This window comes from Peromyscus eremicus, chromosome 15 (assembly GCF_949786415.1).
Source record: "Peromyscus eremicus chromosome 15, PerEre_H2_v1, whole genome shotgun sequence".
Classification (NCBI taxonomy): domain Eukaryota; kingdom Metazoa; phylum Chordata; class Mammalia; order Rodentia; family Cricetidae; genus Peromyscus; species Peromyscus eremicus.
This window is the reverse complement of record NC_081431.1, coordinates 71358345-71373461: the sequence shown is the minus strand read 5'-3', so window position 1 is coordinate 71373461 and position 15117 is coordinate 71358345. Positions and strand designations below refer to the sequence as shown.

General features: G+C 45.7%; 1 protein-coding gene across 1 annotated transcript in view; it reads left to right on the top strand.

Annotated features, from left to right (window-relative positions):
- C15H2orf76 (chromosome 15 C2orf76 homolog) overlaps positions 1–11587 on the top strand; it is a 66980-nt gene extending 55393 nt beyond the window's left edge. Inside the window, exon 6 of the mRNA XM_059280857.1 lies at positions 11430–11587. Within this exon, the coding sequence (XP_059136840.1) occupies positions 11430–11506 (77 nt within the window). The 3' untranslated portion in view covers positions 11507–11587. The remainder of the gene's footprint in view (positions 1–11429) is intronic.
- Positions 11588–15117: the final 3530 nt, after the last annotated feature.

The window sequence follows — 15117 nt, the reverse complement described above, 5'->3', positions numbered from 1 at the left end:
TTGCTAGGCCCTCAGACAGACTCCAGGTTGGCTCATAAGGAAGTACATTATGTGCATGCCTTGGCAACTGGTTTGAGTCAATTTCCTTGACCCTATGGGCCTGTCCTACTACATAGCCTGACTGAAGAACTCTTCAGGACTTGGAGAGGTGATGGGTAAAGTGTTTACTCGGTAAAAACCCAAGTTTAATCCTTAGCAGTCAAATTAAAATAGAAAGAAGGAAGGGAGGAGGTAGGTAGGTAGGTAACAAAACCAGCAAGGTGTGGTGGCCCATTTCTGTTATCTCAGTGCTGGGGAGGTGGACACCGGAGGATCTTTAGGGCTCATTGGCCAGCCAGGCTAAACAGTCACTGAGCTCCAAGTTCAGTGAGATTCTGTCTCAAACAAATAACGTCGAAGATTTGGAGAGATGGCTCAGTGGCTAAAATTATACACTGCTCTTGCAGAGGACCCAAGTTCAGTTCCTAGCACCCATGTTGGGCAGCTTACAACTTTGTATGTCTCAAATTCTTATACCTTCTTACTTCATTGATCACTGAGCATGAGCATGTGCAAACACACACACTATTTTTAAAAATTAATTGAATTTGAAAGTAAAAACAAAAATAAGGTGGAAAATGACTGAGGAAGATTTCTGATATCAAATTCTGGCCTCCACATGCACACACACACACACACACACACACACACACACACACCTGAACACACATGTGTATGTACACATACAACATAGACATACATGCAAACAACCTTGTAGTTAGTATAGAAAAAAATGAAAAACTGTACAGATTGAAGGAACAGTTACGATGTCAAAAATACTTCCACACTGTTACTCGGGTGGCAAATGCATGCTGAAAGAGATGCTATCTGCATAGCAGAGCCAAGAAACTGAGAGTACACCCTGGCCCCCAGGGCTTGGGCTCAGAACCTGTTTCTGTCCACTGTGTCCATCTGGGTGACTTTGAACCACCAGCAATTATTACAAGATTGGCAGTCATGAATAAAACTGGTGAGCCTCAGGTAGGTTATAGTGTGGGATAGGACTTTCTCATGCACATCTGCTGAGAGCATACATTTCCTTTCATGCTCTGTAGTTGAGGACCACTTTCTGTGTCCTTCTAAGTCTTCTAAGTCTACAGGAGCATGCCTCCTCAGGTCCACCTTCTGAAGGCGGTAGGGTTCCCTTTCCGATTCCTCGTCTGAATCACTGATGTGGATATTTATCCCATGGATAAAAAATATATTGTGTGATATCATCATTTAAAACATACACATGGGGCTGAACAGATGACTCAGCAGTTACATGCACTTGATGCTCTTCCAGAAGATGAGCCTGCATCCCAGGACTCCTACTGGGTGGCTCACAACTGCCTGTAACTCCAGCTCCAGGGAATCGAATGCCCTCTTTCTGACCACTGCCTGTACCTCCCCCTCCACACACACACATGTATATACCTACTCACAAACACACACGCACACATACATAACAATATTTAAAAATTTTTAAATAATAAAAGGTACATAATCCATGTTTGTAAGTGTGTATGGAGGAAGGACCACACACCAGCCAGCCAGTGAGCCCTGGAAACCTGCCTGTGTCCACTTTCTGGGTCCCAGGATTACAAGTGTGTGCACTACATCTGGCCTTTTTAAAAATGTAGGTTTTGAGGATGACACTCAGGTCCTGATGCTGGCAAGGCGAGCATTTTGCCCCTTTTTGTTTTAAGGCTTTGATCAGACTCTGATTCAAATCAGATCCTTTTTATGGAGTCACCTCTGGGCCTGGAGTGATCTAGGGATCCCCAAAAATGCCCTCTAGACCTGGCAAGGCAGCATGTGGGTCCTTCCTAGAAACAATTTCCTCCATTTCCTAGAGCTGTGTTCTGTCCTCTGGGGAACAAGCCTTGGTTATATCTGGGGGAGGACGCAGTCCCCCGAGAGCAGAGGAAATTACAAGTGGGAGTCGAGTTGTCAAGTGTGATATTTCTAGGGACTTTTCCTCCCTGCCTGTGTCTGCTTCGGCTTCGGGGAGGTTTAAGAGACAAACTCAAAGTCAGCACTCGCTCCTCTCCTCTCCTTGATCTCACTGAAAAGCTGTCAGTCTGCTATCACAGCCAGTTACCATGGGAATAATGCCAGTGTGATAAATGTGTCATCCTGACTTTCTGCAGGAGTTGGAAAAGAAAGGCTGGGAGAGGAGCCGGGAGAAGAGAACAAGATGCCGTTCCTCTGCAGCCTTTCTGCTTTCCTGGGACCCCGTGGCATATCCCACACAGTAGTGTACGATATATACCACCCGTGGTATATCCCACACAGTAGCATACAGTATATACCATCCGTGATATATCCCACACAGTAGTATACAACATATACCACCCATGGTATATTCCTGACAGTAGCGCCCATTTTTGTTGGGGGACTTGTATAAATAAAGTGATTTGCTTTAGGGCTGGGAAGATCACTGAAGGATTAAGAGGATTTGTTGCTCAAGCCTGAGGACCTGAGTTCATATCCCCAGCACCCGTATAAAAAGCTTGGGCATGGCTACACACATTTACCTATAACCCCAGAGCTGTGGAGGATTAAGACAGGAGATCACTGGGGCTTGTCGGCTGCCACCCTAGCTCCAGGTTAAGTGAGAGACCCTCTGGAAGAAACAAGGTGGGGAGTGATGGACCGGGACACTGACATCCTCCCCTGGCCTCTGTGTGCACATGTATGTAGATATTGCACGCACCTACACAACACACATCAAAAAGAAAAATAGGATTTACTACTGGGAAGAGGAGGGAGTTTCACCGAGACATTTAACTTATATGACTCAAAGGTTGTCCTCAATAAGTGAAGTTTCCTGGACTAATTTACCTCAGAAGGAAAAGTGCCGTAAGTTTTGCAGTGCTGTTTTCATCTGTTTCATTTTGCTTTGTGTTCCCGCTCTCCTCTTTGAATCTGTCCTGTTGTGAGAAAGAATTCACGGCTTAGTGACTCTCACAGAGCAGGTTGTGTTTTACTGTGAAGACGTTAAAGCCGGTGTCAGTGGGCCACACCAGCACCGATTATCTGAGGCCTCTCTTGCCAACCGTGGTTCTGTAATAATCCCACAACTCCCCTGGGGTTGGTTCTCACTTTGTGTATCACGTCTGCCGTCAGCATCCTGCCCTCTGCCTCCATCCAGAACCTCTCGGTCGCATCCTACATAGAGAAACACTGTGCAAGTCTCTGCCCCCCCCTTCACAGTGTGGGTCTGCATTTCCTTAAGGATCCAGGCCCTTGCCTGTCCTGTGTTTTCTTCCCTGTCACAGTGGCTGTCAAGACTCAGCAATGCAGGCTGGGGTTCTAGAACAGATTCAGAAAGCACCCCTACCTGTAGCATGAATCTTAACAGGTCTTATTAATAAAAACAAACCTGAAGCCAGGTATTGGGGTGAATGCTGGAAGATCAGGGAAGCAGAACAAGCCACAGCTACCTCACCTCGCCATTTCCTCAGCTGATCCTGTTTCCTCAGACTGGAAGCTTCTGAGTCCTCATCCAAATGGATCTCAGCTGAACTGCTGCTCAAAGCCTAAAAGCTTAACCAGGCCTAGTTCCTGGTTTTTGTGCCTTATATACATTTCTGCTTTCTGCCATCACTTCCTGGGATTAAAGGCCCTTGTTACCATGCCTAGCTGTTTCCAGTGTGGCTTTAAACTCACAGAGATCCAGGTGGATCTCTGCCTCTGGAATGCTAGGATTAAAGGCGTGTGTGCCACCATTTTCTGGCCTCTGTATGTAGTGGCTGTTCTGTTCTCTGACCCCAGATAAGTTAATTAGGGTGCACAATATTTTGGGGAACACAATATCACCACACCTACCGACGCTTCTTCCTTTATTTGTGGGCTGTGTGTGTGTGTGTGTGTGTGTGTGTGTGTGTTCAGATAGGTGTGCATATGTGCACATGTGAGTGCACAGACCTGAGGACAGCTTCAATCGTCGTTCTTCAGGAGCTATCCACTTTGGTTTTTTGAGACAGGGTCTCTCACTAGCCTGAAAATCATCAAGTAGGCTAGGCTGGCCGGTGAGCCCCAGGGGCCTCACAGCACTGGGATTACGAGCACAGGCCACCATGCCTGGCTCCCCTGCCGGCTCCCCACCCCCCACCCTCCCACCCCCCCATCCCCACACCCCCGGTTGCCTCAGGAATGGAATAAAGAAAAGCAGATCCTCAAGCTTGCCAGACATCACGTGACCAACTGAGCCACCTTCTCAGCTCATCCTCCTTTGTTCCTGTTAGCATTTGTTGTTTAGGTTTTATTTATGTTTTCCTTTTCTCTAGCAATGCTGGGGATTAAACTCAGGGCCTTGCACACACTGGCAGGCATTGCACTACTGAGCTGTACCATGGTTTTTATTATTTTAAAGTATCACTTTTTGACACATAAAATTGACACATAATGATTTTATGTGTTTGTAACAATTTTATGTATTTATAAGTAAAGATATTTGCACTCTGGAGTACAGTGTCATATTTTGATACACAAATACATACACACACACATATATATACATACGTACATACATACATGTATACATATATAATGATCAAGTCTGTCACTTCAGACACATTACTTATTTAATGTTGGGAACATGAGAAACCTGTCCTTCAAGCCATTTTGAAATACAACATATCCTGACCCCTGGAAGCCTAATTCTATGAAAATACCTTTTTAAAATGTGTGTAGATTATGTATGTGTTTGTGTACATTTGGGTGTCTTAGTTAGGGTTTCTATTGCTGTGAAGAGACACCATGACCACAGCAGCTCTTCTAAAGGAAAGCATTGAATTGGGGCTGGCTTACAGTTCAGAAGTTTAGTCTGTTGTCATCAAGGCAGGAAGCATGGCAGCACTCAGGCAGACGTGGTGCTGGAGAGGGCCTGAGAGTCCTACATGTAGATTGTCAGGCAGCAGGAATGAGAGAGAGCCACTGGACCTGGCTTGAGCTTCTGAACCTTAAAGCCCACCCCCAATGACACACTTCCTCCAACAAGGCCACACCTCTTAATAGTGCTACTCTCTATTAGCCTGTGGGGACCATTTTTATTCAAAACACTACAGTGGGGTATAAGTTTGTGTGTGTGCATGCTCATGTGAGGCCAGAGGTCAGCATTGAATGTCTTCTTCAATTGTTCTCCACCTTATTTTTTGAGACAGTGTCTCACTGACCTTGGAACTCATGTAGGCTGACTGGTCCATGAGCTCTAGAGACCCTCCTATCTCCCCAAGTACTGGGGTTGCAGACATGGACCTCCATGCCCGGCTTTTTATGTGGGTGCTAGAGTTCCAACATACTACATCAAGCACTTTACCCACTGAACCGCCCCTCGATCCCCAAAAAGTACATTTTAGCTTTCACATAGGAGTGAGCTCCACAGGTGTTTATCTTTCTGTGACTGATGTATGTCCTTATCTAATGTCATCAAGCTCTATGCATATTGTTACATATGCTAGGATTCCATCCTTTTCATGGCTGGATTGCATTCCACTGCATAGATATTTTTACCTCTCCAACTCCAAGCAGGCATGTGCCTGGTGTACGAAAGCTCAGATGTTTCATTATGTGCTGTCTTTCATGTGTTGTTTGAAATCTTCCCTACTGGCTGATTTACACAGCCAGCCCTAGACAAAGCAAGCATGATATAAAGGTCCCAGTAAGACCATTTCCCCTCATTTCAGCCTCCATTGATAAAAATTTAGAAGCAGAACTCAGCTGTGAGTTCTACACAGAAAGATTTGAAGGTTAGGGTTTTGTGAGCATGTGGATCTAAGTTCGGTCCCCTCAGATCCATGTAAAAGAGCTAGGTGTGATGGTGCATACTTCTAATCCCAGCTCTGGGAAGGAGGAGATAGGCAGGTCCGGCGTAGCCTACTTGGCCTACTCTCACAGGCCAATGAGAGACCCTACCTCAAAAACAACCAGGTGGGGGGCTGGAGAGATGGCTCAACAGTTAAAATCTTCCAGAGGACCTAGGTTCAATTTCCAACACTCACCTGGTGGCTCACGGGTGTCTGTGACTCCACTTTCATGGCCCCTGACTCCCTCTTCTGGCCTCTGCAGGCACTGTACGCATGTGGTGCACAGATGTATATGTAGGCAAAAACCCATACACATAAAATAAACAAAAATAAATCTCAAAAAACAGGTGTTTGAAAAATGACACCTAAGGTTGACTTCTGCTTCCACATGCACGTGCACACATACATGGGCACGCATGTATACACACACATACATACAAAAGGAAGGATAAAACATTTTCCTGGAGCAGAAGAGAGAGTGGAACTCTCTTTGGACATCAATTTGTTCTGAGATCTATTTTTTTTTAAATGCTGTTATCATCACTTGACACTCTGTCCTGGATGTCCCACAAAGCCAGGACATACCTGTTTTTCTGTTTTTCTCAGACTACGTAAGTCACAGCATAAGGTCAGGAAGGTAGACAGAGAGCTTGTAGTGTGTCTTTGTTGATAGCCAATAAGTGTGTTTCAATAGGTCAGAGGATTGATTAAACTAATTTCTCTTGAGATTTCAGAGTTAGAGTAGATTATTCTTACTTTCTCTTAATTCAAGTAATCATCAGTGTCCCACTGAAGAGGTGTGTGTGGTGTGGTGTGTGTGTGTGTGGTGTGTGTGTGTGTGGTGTGGTGTGGTGTGTGTGTGTGTGTGTGTGTGTGTGTGAAATCTGTTTAAAAGTGTTATAAAATTCTTTTTTTTTTTTTTTTTTTTTTTTTTTTTTTTTGGTTTTTTCAAGACAGGGTTTCTCTGTGTAGCTTTGAGCCTTTCCTGGAGCTCACTTGGTAGACCAGGCTGGCCTCGAACTCACAGAGATCCACCTGGCTCTGCCTCCCGAGTGCTGGGATTAAAGGCATGCGCCACCACCGTCCGGCAAAAGATCCACCTGGCTCTGCCTCCCGAGTGCTGGGACTAAAGGCGTGCGCCACCACCGCCCGGCCCGGCAAAATTCTTAATGTTATATCTAAAGTCTGGATGTCCCCGCTCATGTCACAATGGCAGGCCAGAATTAAGAGACTCCACATGTATTTGGCGGCTCTCCTTGGTTTCATTTGATAGTGACACGAGGACACTTGGTTTTAGATCTCACAGTCTCTTCAGATTCCCACACCGAGCGAGACCTCTGCACCCACTGTACTGTGCTCAAAGCACATTTAACTTAAAGCCAGGTGCCCCCTTCCTACCTGCTCTTTTCTGCTGAGCTTAAAGAAGTGTTTTAAATAGAGCTTGGGGAGGAAGAGTTGAAGGGATGCTAGTGGAGAGAATGGTTAGATAGTGGTCATAAAAGTCACTTGTGGGAGGGCCTGCACCTCAGTTGGTAGAGTGCTTGCTGACCGCTACAAAGCCCCCAGCTTTAGCCCCAGCTTGCGCATGGTGGTCCATGCTTATCACCCCAACGTTTGGGAGGTGGAGGCAGGCTAAGAAGTTCAGTCATCCTCATCTACATCAGAAAAACTTGGTCTACAGGAAACTTGGTCTCAAAAAGAAAACCATTTGTAATTGCTGTTTAAATTGTTTAAAAAATTTAAGTACTTGAACCCAGTCTCTCAAATATTTCCAACGGATATCCAGATTTTTAAAAACAATTATTCTTTCCATTTGGAAACTATGTTGCTAAAGTCTAAAATATACTTGTTTGTTTGTTTGTTTGTTTAGTTAGAGTTTTTTGAGTCAAGTCCTCTCTCTGTAATCCATGCCAGTAGCCTGGAACTTATGATCCTCCTGCCTCAGCCTCTCAAGTGCTGGGCTTTTAGGCATGTGCCACTATGTCTGTGGTGACTTGAAAGAAAATGGCCCCCAAAGGGGGTGGCACTGTTAGGAGGTGTGGCCTTGATGGAGGGTGTGTGTCACTGTGGGGGTGGCCTTTGAGGTCTCTTTTTCTCAAGCTTCCCTCAGTGTGACAGTGAGTCAACTTTCTGTTGCCTCTGAGTCAACATGTAGGACTCTCAGCTCCAGCACCATGTCTGCCTGCACGCCACCATGCTCCCCGCCATGATGATAATGCACTGAACCTCTGAAACGGTAAATGAGCCCCGCCCCCAATTAAATGTTTGTTTATAAGAGTTGCCAGGGTCATGGTGTCTCTTCACAGCAATAAAAACCCTAACTAAGACACTGTCTTATGCTTTACTTTGTATGTGAGCTTGTGTGTCGTGTGCCTGTGTGGGGGTGCATCCACAGAGGCCAATGGAAGACACCAGACGGTCTGCTCTATCACTCTTCACCTTATTTCTTTAAGACCTGGAGCTAGGGTGATGGCTACCAAATTCTGGGGAGCCTCCTGTCTCTACCTCCCACCGAACTGGGGTTACAGGCATGTGTGACCACACTAAGTTTTTTTTACATGGTGCCAGGGATTCAAATTCAGGTCGCTTGCACAGAAGGTACTCTTAACCACTGAGCCATCTTTCCAGTCCTTTATGTTTTACCTTTGAATAGTTAATTTGTAGCTTGTGTTTTCTGATTTGTTACAGTCGAGCTTTTAATATATACATATATAAATATATATACATATATAAATATATACATAATATATATAAGCATTAAATTTAACCCATTTATTGGCCCAGTTTTCCAGAGACTGGGGGGCCATGATCTAAAAATGAAATCTCCACCTTCAGTGGTTTTCTTCTGAGCCTTTGCGTCCATCCACGCTGTATAAACACCGAGTCACAGCTGGCCGTGGTGGTACACACAGAGGCAGGAGGGTCATGGGCTCCAGGCTATCAGCCTGCACTGTACGATTCCACCTTGTCTCAAACACCCAAACTGAACAAACGAAAAAGTAGATCCTAAACTTGAGTAACGTAGTCTTTGTGAGGAGAGGTCAGCCTGGTCCACATAGTGAGTTCGAGGCCAGCCAGGACTACATAGTCAGACCCTGTCTCAAAACCAACAGGCTAACAAAAGCCAAGCCATAAGTTATTGAGTTACTCTAATGGCTCCTCAAAATCAAACTGCCTGTTCAGCGCTGGCCTTCTCCCCGATTATCCTGAGAGGCTGCAGGTGAGTGTCAAAGGCAGGCAGTGACAAATGTGGTTACAGCTCAGTGACTTCAGCAGAGTGCCAGGTGGGCAAAGACTGCAGAGTTTCGTATGTAACAGCACACGAAGACGAAGCCTTGCCCTGTGATCTGAGCACATGCCTTCGCTTTCTCTACTAGAAGCACAGCTCTGGGGCCGAGGGTGTAGCCCGTGGGAGAGTGCTTGCCTAGTATGCACAGATTCCTGAGTTCCATCCCCACTACTGCATTAACTGGGCTAATGGTGCACACTCGTATTCCAGAGCTGGGGAGGTAGAGGCAAGATCAGGAGTTCATGTCATCTTTGGCACAGAGGGAGTTCAAAGCCACCCTGGGCTAGAAACCCTGTCAAGAAGAAAAGAAGGAAGAGAGGGAGGAATGAATCGTGTATCTCTCCCCCCAGTATGGGTCCCTTCAGAAAAAACTTTTTGTTGTTGTTTTACAAGGCATAGTGCTCCAGATACCTTCCCTTGGAATAACTAGTTTTCTGAAGCCTTACCCCCCCTTTGCTCAGCAAAGTGCAAGTGCTTGTGTGTGTGTGTTGTGTGCTTGTGGAGGCCAGAGCAGGGCAACCGGTGTCTTCCTCTATTACTCTCTGCCTTCTTACCTTGAGACAGGGGCTCACACTGACCCAGAAGCTCGCTGTTTAACTGTTTCAGCTAGGCTCGCTGTTCAGTTTGCTCTCAGGATCCTCCTGTCTCCACCCCACAGTGATGAGGTAACGGACTCCCGCAGCCATGCTCAGCCTTTACGTGGGTGCTGGGGATTCGAACTCAGTTCCTCATGCTTGCAGAGCAAGTGCTTTTACCCACTGAGCCATCTCCCAGCCCCTCCCGCCCCGCTTTACAGTCAGCCGATTCTTTGAAACGTGACGACCTGCTCGCTAAGCCACTGTTTGCTGAGGGAGTCTCGTCTCTAGCCCGTCTTCGATTCTCAGTTTTTCTCTGCAGCGCCTACCCAACCCAGGCTCAATTCCATGAGAGTTCCCAATCAAATTATCAACCCCTTGGATTAAATTTAATCCCGAGGGTGAAGTACATCTGGACCGAGGATCTGTGGATATGGCCGTATCGTTTTCCTTCCCTCAATATTTGTTCATTTTTCTCTGGAGCACAGGATAGCTTATGTTAGAGAGATACTACATATGATATTCTTGCAAACAACAAAAGACATTCTTAATGAAATGTCGTACTAATCTCTTGAATTTCATTCTTTTGTGATAGAATCTAATGATGAGATTAGAGCTCTACGCTGCAGACCGGAGGTAATCCTCTGCACTCCTCATCCTATTTATTTGGGTTGAAGAGTTTCACTTGTCTCTTTGGAGCGTCTATGTTAATTGAGTACTCAGTATTCATTACGAATAATCATGTCTGTTTTCTTGTTGAGCTTTGGAAGGCCTTTTGCCTTCTGTGAAAGCCGAGCAGACTGTATTAACTCCTGGTTTAATTTTAAAAAACCAGTGTGGAACTTGTGGGTGCCAACTCCTTGAAGAGCCACATGTTTAATAATGGGAAGGCTCTCCATCAGATCTGAATTAATAATGCTGCTGACTTATTGTTTTAGAAGACGGAGTCCTTGACCCGCTAGGTTGAAAGCTTCTGAACCTCTGTGGGTCCTTTAGCTGAGCCATTTCCCCCGTGAATAATTAGAGGCATTTGAAGGTATTGCATAGAAGCCAATTTGTGTCTTTCACTTTGCATATTGCTGAAGCCTCATGAATTAATCATAAGCAGGGCCAAAAATTAACTTCTTCAGACACATATTTTGATGGGTCATGAGGGAGAATGTAAAGTGATCTGTAAAATATTCTACTGATCCTCTAAGTATTAAATTATTATACCTACGGGCTAATTTCAGGAGGGGGCGGGGGAGCCCCTTCCCTTCTGGAACTGACTAGTCTACTTGAAAGAGATCAAGGTTTTCTATTTTCCAGGGATATAAATGAGCAATGTAGGCAACCCCCTGAAAATCTTCACTCTTGTGTTAACTCTCAATTTCATTTATTTGTAAGTGTGTGTGTGTGTGTGTGTGTGTGTGTCAGTGTAAGTCAGAGGACAGCTTGTGAACTCTGAGGACTGAACTCAGGCTGCCGGACTCAGCAGAAAGCTCCTTTACCATCTCACTAGCATGAATTATTCTTCCTTTTATTTTTGAATTATTTGAGTTTTAATCTACTATAACCGCACGGAAACTTCTGGTTGGTTTGGTAAAAAGTTATTACGCAGTCCAACCATCAACTTGTCTTTTCCTTTTAAGCATCCATGATAACAAACCAATGTAATACGGATTTCCATACTTGCTTAAAATCTAGTTTCACATTAAAATCCTGTTTCTCTCCTTTTCTGTTTCTTCTTTTCAGCCAGTGAAACTGAAATTGCTTTCTTCTGCAGAGAAGATTATAAGAGATACAAAGCTAATCCCACCTCCTCCTGGTGAAAGTGCCCGGGGTACACCTTTGCATTCCTTTCTTCCACAAGTGAGTTTTTTAAATTGTCAAATAAATCTTTAAAGAATTAATCCGTGGATGATCTTTCTCTATAGGGGTCTCTGCCATTCTCTTTTCTTCTTTTCCTCCCTCCCTCCTTTTCCCCCTTCCCTCCCTTCATCACTTCCTTCTTTCCTTTCTTGTCATAAAATGAACAAAACATTTGATTTTGAAAAATGAAATAAATGTTTAAAAAGCATCCCCAGTAATGAATAAACCCTGTGTGAAAGCATATGCCTGGAACGCCAGCACTTGAGAGGCAAGTCGGGAGTTCAAGGTCATCCTTGTCTGTTAGGAAGTTCACGGCCAACCTCGGCTACATGAGACCCTGTCTCAAAAATAAATGATTTTTTTTTCCCTAAAATTAGGAACTATTTGGTGGCTTAATGTGTTGGGTTCTTTAAAAAGATACAGCAGAGCAGGAGAGATTGGTAAGAGCACTCTGCCGCACTGGCATGAGGGACCGAGTTCAATCCCCACCACCCACGTGGAAAGCAGGCTGTGGCCAGGTGTTCCTGCAACCCCAGAGCCGTGGAGGGACAGACAGACAAGAGTGTCACTGGGGCGTGCAAGCTGCCGGCCTAGCTCCTGCAACCCCAGAGCCCTGGAGGGACAGACAGACAGACAAGAGTGTCACTGGAGCGTGCAAGCTGCCGGCCTAGCTCCTGCAACCCCAGAGCCGTGGAGGGACAGACAGACAAGAGTGTCACTGGGGCGTGCAAGCTGCCGGCCTAGCTCCTGCAACCCCAGAGCCATGGAGGGACAGACAGACAGACAAGAGTGTCACTGGAGCATACAAGCTGCCGGCCTAGCTCCTGTAACCCCAGAGCCATGGAGGGACAGACAGACAGACAAGAGTGTCACTGGAGCATGCAAGCTGCCGGCCTAGCTCCTGTAACCCCAGAGCCGTGGAGGGACAGACAGACAAGAGTGTCACTGGGGCGTGCAAGCTGCCGGCCTAGCTCCTGTAACCCCAGAGCCGTGGAGGGACAGACAGACAAGAGTGTCACTGGGGCGTGCAAGCTGCCGGCCTAGCTCCTGTAACCCCAGAGCCGTGGAGGGACAGACAGACAAGAGTGTCACTGGGGCGTGCAAGCTGCCGGCCTAGCTCCAGGTCCAGTAAGAGACCCTTCAAAGGTATGAAACAGAGTGACAGAACAGGACCCAGCATCCTCTTCTGACTTCTGCACATGCTGGGGTGGGTGCCCCCTGCACACACATGAAACACACACACACACACACACACACACACACACACACACAAACTTAAAAAACATTAGAGAAAGATACATCCAAGATTATGCTGTTGGGAGAGACTCTTTAGAGAAACTACTATTGTCTTTGACTGGCAGAGATTGCAGGAAGCTGGTAAGGGACAGTCACAGCCATTGCTTACCCAGCAGTGTGAGATGTGTGCCCCCAAGGCATTGGGTAGGGGTTATTTTGGGGAAGTTTCCTAAAAGGAAAGGGTTGTTTGCCCTTTTTGTTTGTTTGTTTCTTTTCATCAGTCCTCACAAATTATGCTGCTAGCATTTTTTCTTTTCTGGGTCATTTCCTGACTTTTATTACAGCAAACTGTAATAGAACCAAATTCATTTGTTGGGAGAGAGTAGGTAGCCGGATGTGTGTACTTCCAGGAGAAAAGTGTGAAGACACAGTCTGTGTCCTGGAAGACACGTTCCTCCAGAGCGATGTGATTCTCCTGGTGCCTGGGGGTGCTGAGCAGGAGCTGTTTTGTGGGTCTCAGCTAGCACGTTTCGGCGTAGATGGTCCAGAAGGGCTGGCTGGCTCCGGGCTTCCAGTGTTGGCCTCTTCCTTTGCAGAGACGGGGAACTGGTTTCACCGTGGTGGAGTTGCGAGGCAGCTAATGTTTTTCTCTTTAAAGGAATCATCTCGAAGAGTCTGATTAGCATGGTCAGAAGCACTCCGCTTTGTTGGAAGGTTTAATAGAGTCCTTTTTTAAAACAGAGATTGTTTGTTTTATTCATTCGCTCATTAAACAAAGTGCTGAATACACAGATGGCTTCAGACAATTTTTGCCTCAGTAAGTGGGAATGGTAGACACGCTTTTACTAGAATGGCAGGACAAACTGCCACAGGAGCACGGACAAGGGGGCCATCAGTTCTGTGAGGTGTTATTTTTGTTTTAGTATTTTTCTAAGTCCTGGTTGAGCTGTGTCTTCAAGAACCGAACAGATAGTTGTGCTGAGGGAAAGAATTGTTGCTGCTGATGTTGCAGCTGCTGTGGTTGTGGTTGTAGCTGCTGTGGTTGTGGTTGTAGCTGCTGTGGTTGTTGATGTTGTAGCTGCTGTGGTTGTGGTTGTTGTAGCTGCTGTGGTTGTTGTGTCTTGTCTTTGTTGTTGTTTGTTTTTTGTTTTGTTTTTTTCACGAGACACTAGCAAGCATGCAGGCAAGGCGGCGTGGGAGAGCGTGGGGCTTTAGTGGGAAGTGTGGGTTCCAGGGGCTGGGGACAGGGACTGTGATTGCAGAGTGTGAAAATAAACATGGAAAAATGATGAGTGTTTGAGAAGAACGTTTGGATAATGTGCATGACCTTGGGAAAGAGAAGACCTTCAAATGTGGCTTCTGACATTCATCAAATCTGACATACAAATATGAGAACCTAGGTCATAGGTCACAGTGGCTGGAGAGATGGCTTAGCAGTTAAGCTGCTCTTACAGAGGACGTGAGTTCAGTTCTCAGCACCCACCTCCAGGAGCTCACAACCACTGTAACTCCAGCTTCAGGGGAATCTCGCACCCTCTTCTGGCCTCTGTGGGCACTTCACTCATGTACACAAACCCACACATAAGCGTACACACATACATATAATTTAAAAATTAATCTTTTTAAAAAAAGTCACGTGAAAGTCAAAATACAAAGACTGAAAGAGTCTATTTGCACATAAAAATGAAGGGCTAGTTTCTAGTCTACTTAAAGGACTCTTGCAAGTCAGTGAAAAGAAGACAACTACATAATGAAAATTTACAAAGATTTGTAGGGAAGGAATACAGGGGACAGACAAGATGCTCATCAGTTAAAGGGCTTGCTGCTGAGCCTGAGTTCTTGAGTTTGGTCCCAGGACCTACATGGTGGAAGAAGAAAACTGATTGCTTCAAGCAGTGTTCACACACACACACACACACACACACACACACACACACACACAGAGAGAGAGAGAGAGAGAGAGAGAGAGAGAGAGAGAGAGAGAGAGAGAGAGCGCATTTTCCAAGGAAATTCAAGTTCAATAGCAGGATTCCACTTTCCATTAACAGACTGACTAAAAAGAAAGCCTTGGGCCGCCGCTGACAGTGGTGTGCCCGTACTGCTGATGGGAGAGTAAATCGTACCCAGTCATTTAAATGAGCAATTTGGAGGAGTGTCTATTGAAATAACTGTAAATTATAGGGACCCAGAAGTCCAATTCTTGGAGTCTTTTTCCAAAGAAATATCTAAGAAGGGAATTCGCTGTAGTGTTAAAATAGGAAACTGTAACCACCCTAGATGATGGTAATAGAGTTTGTGTCACTGTGTGTCTCTGTTCTAGATGAGGACATCGTGC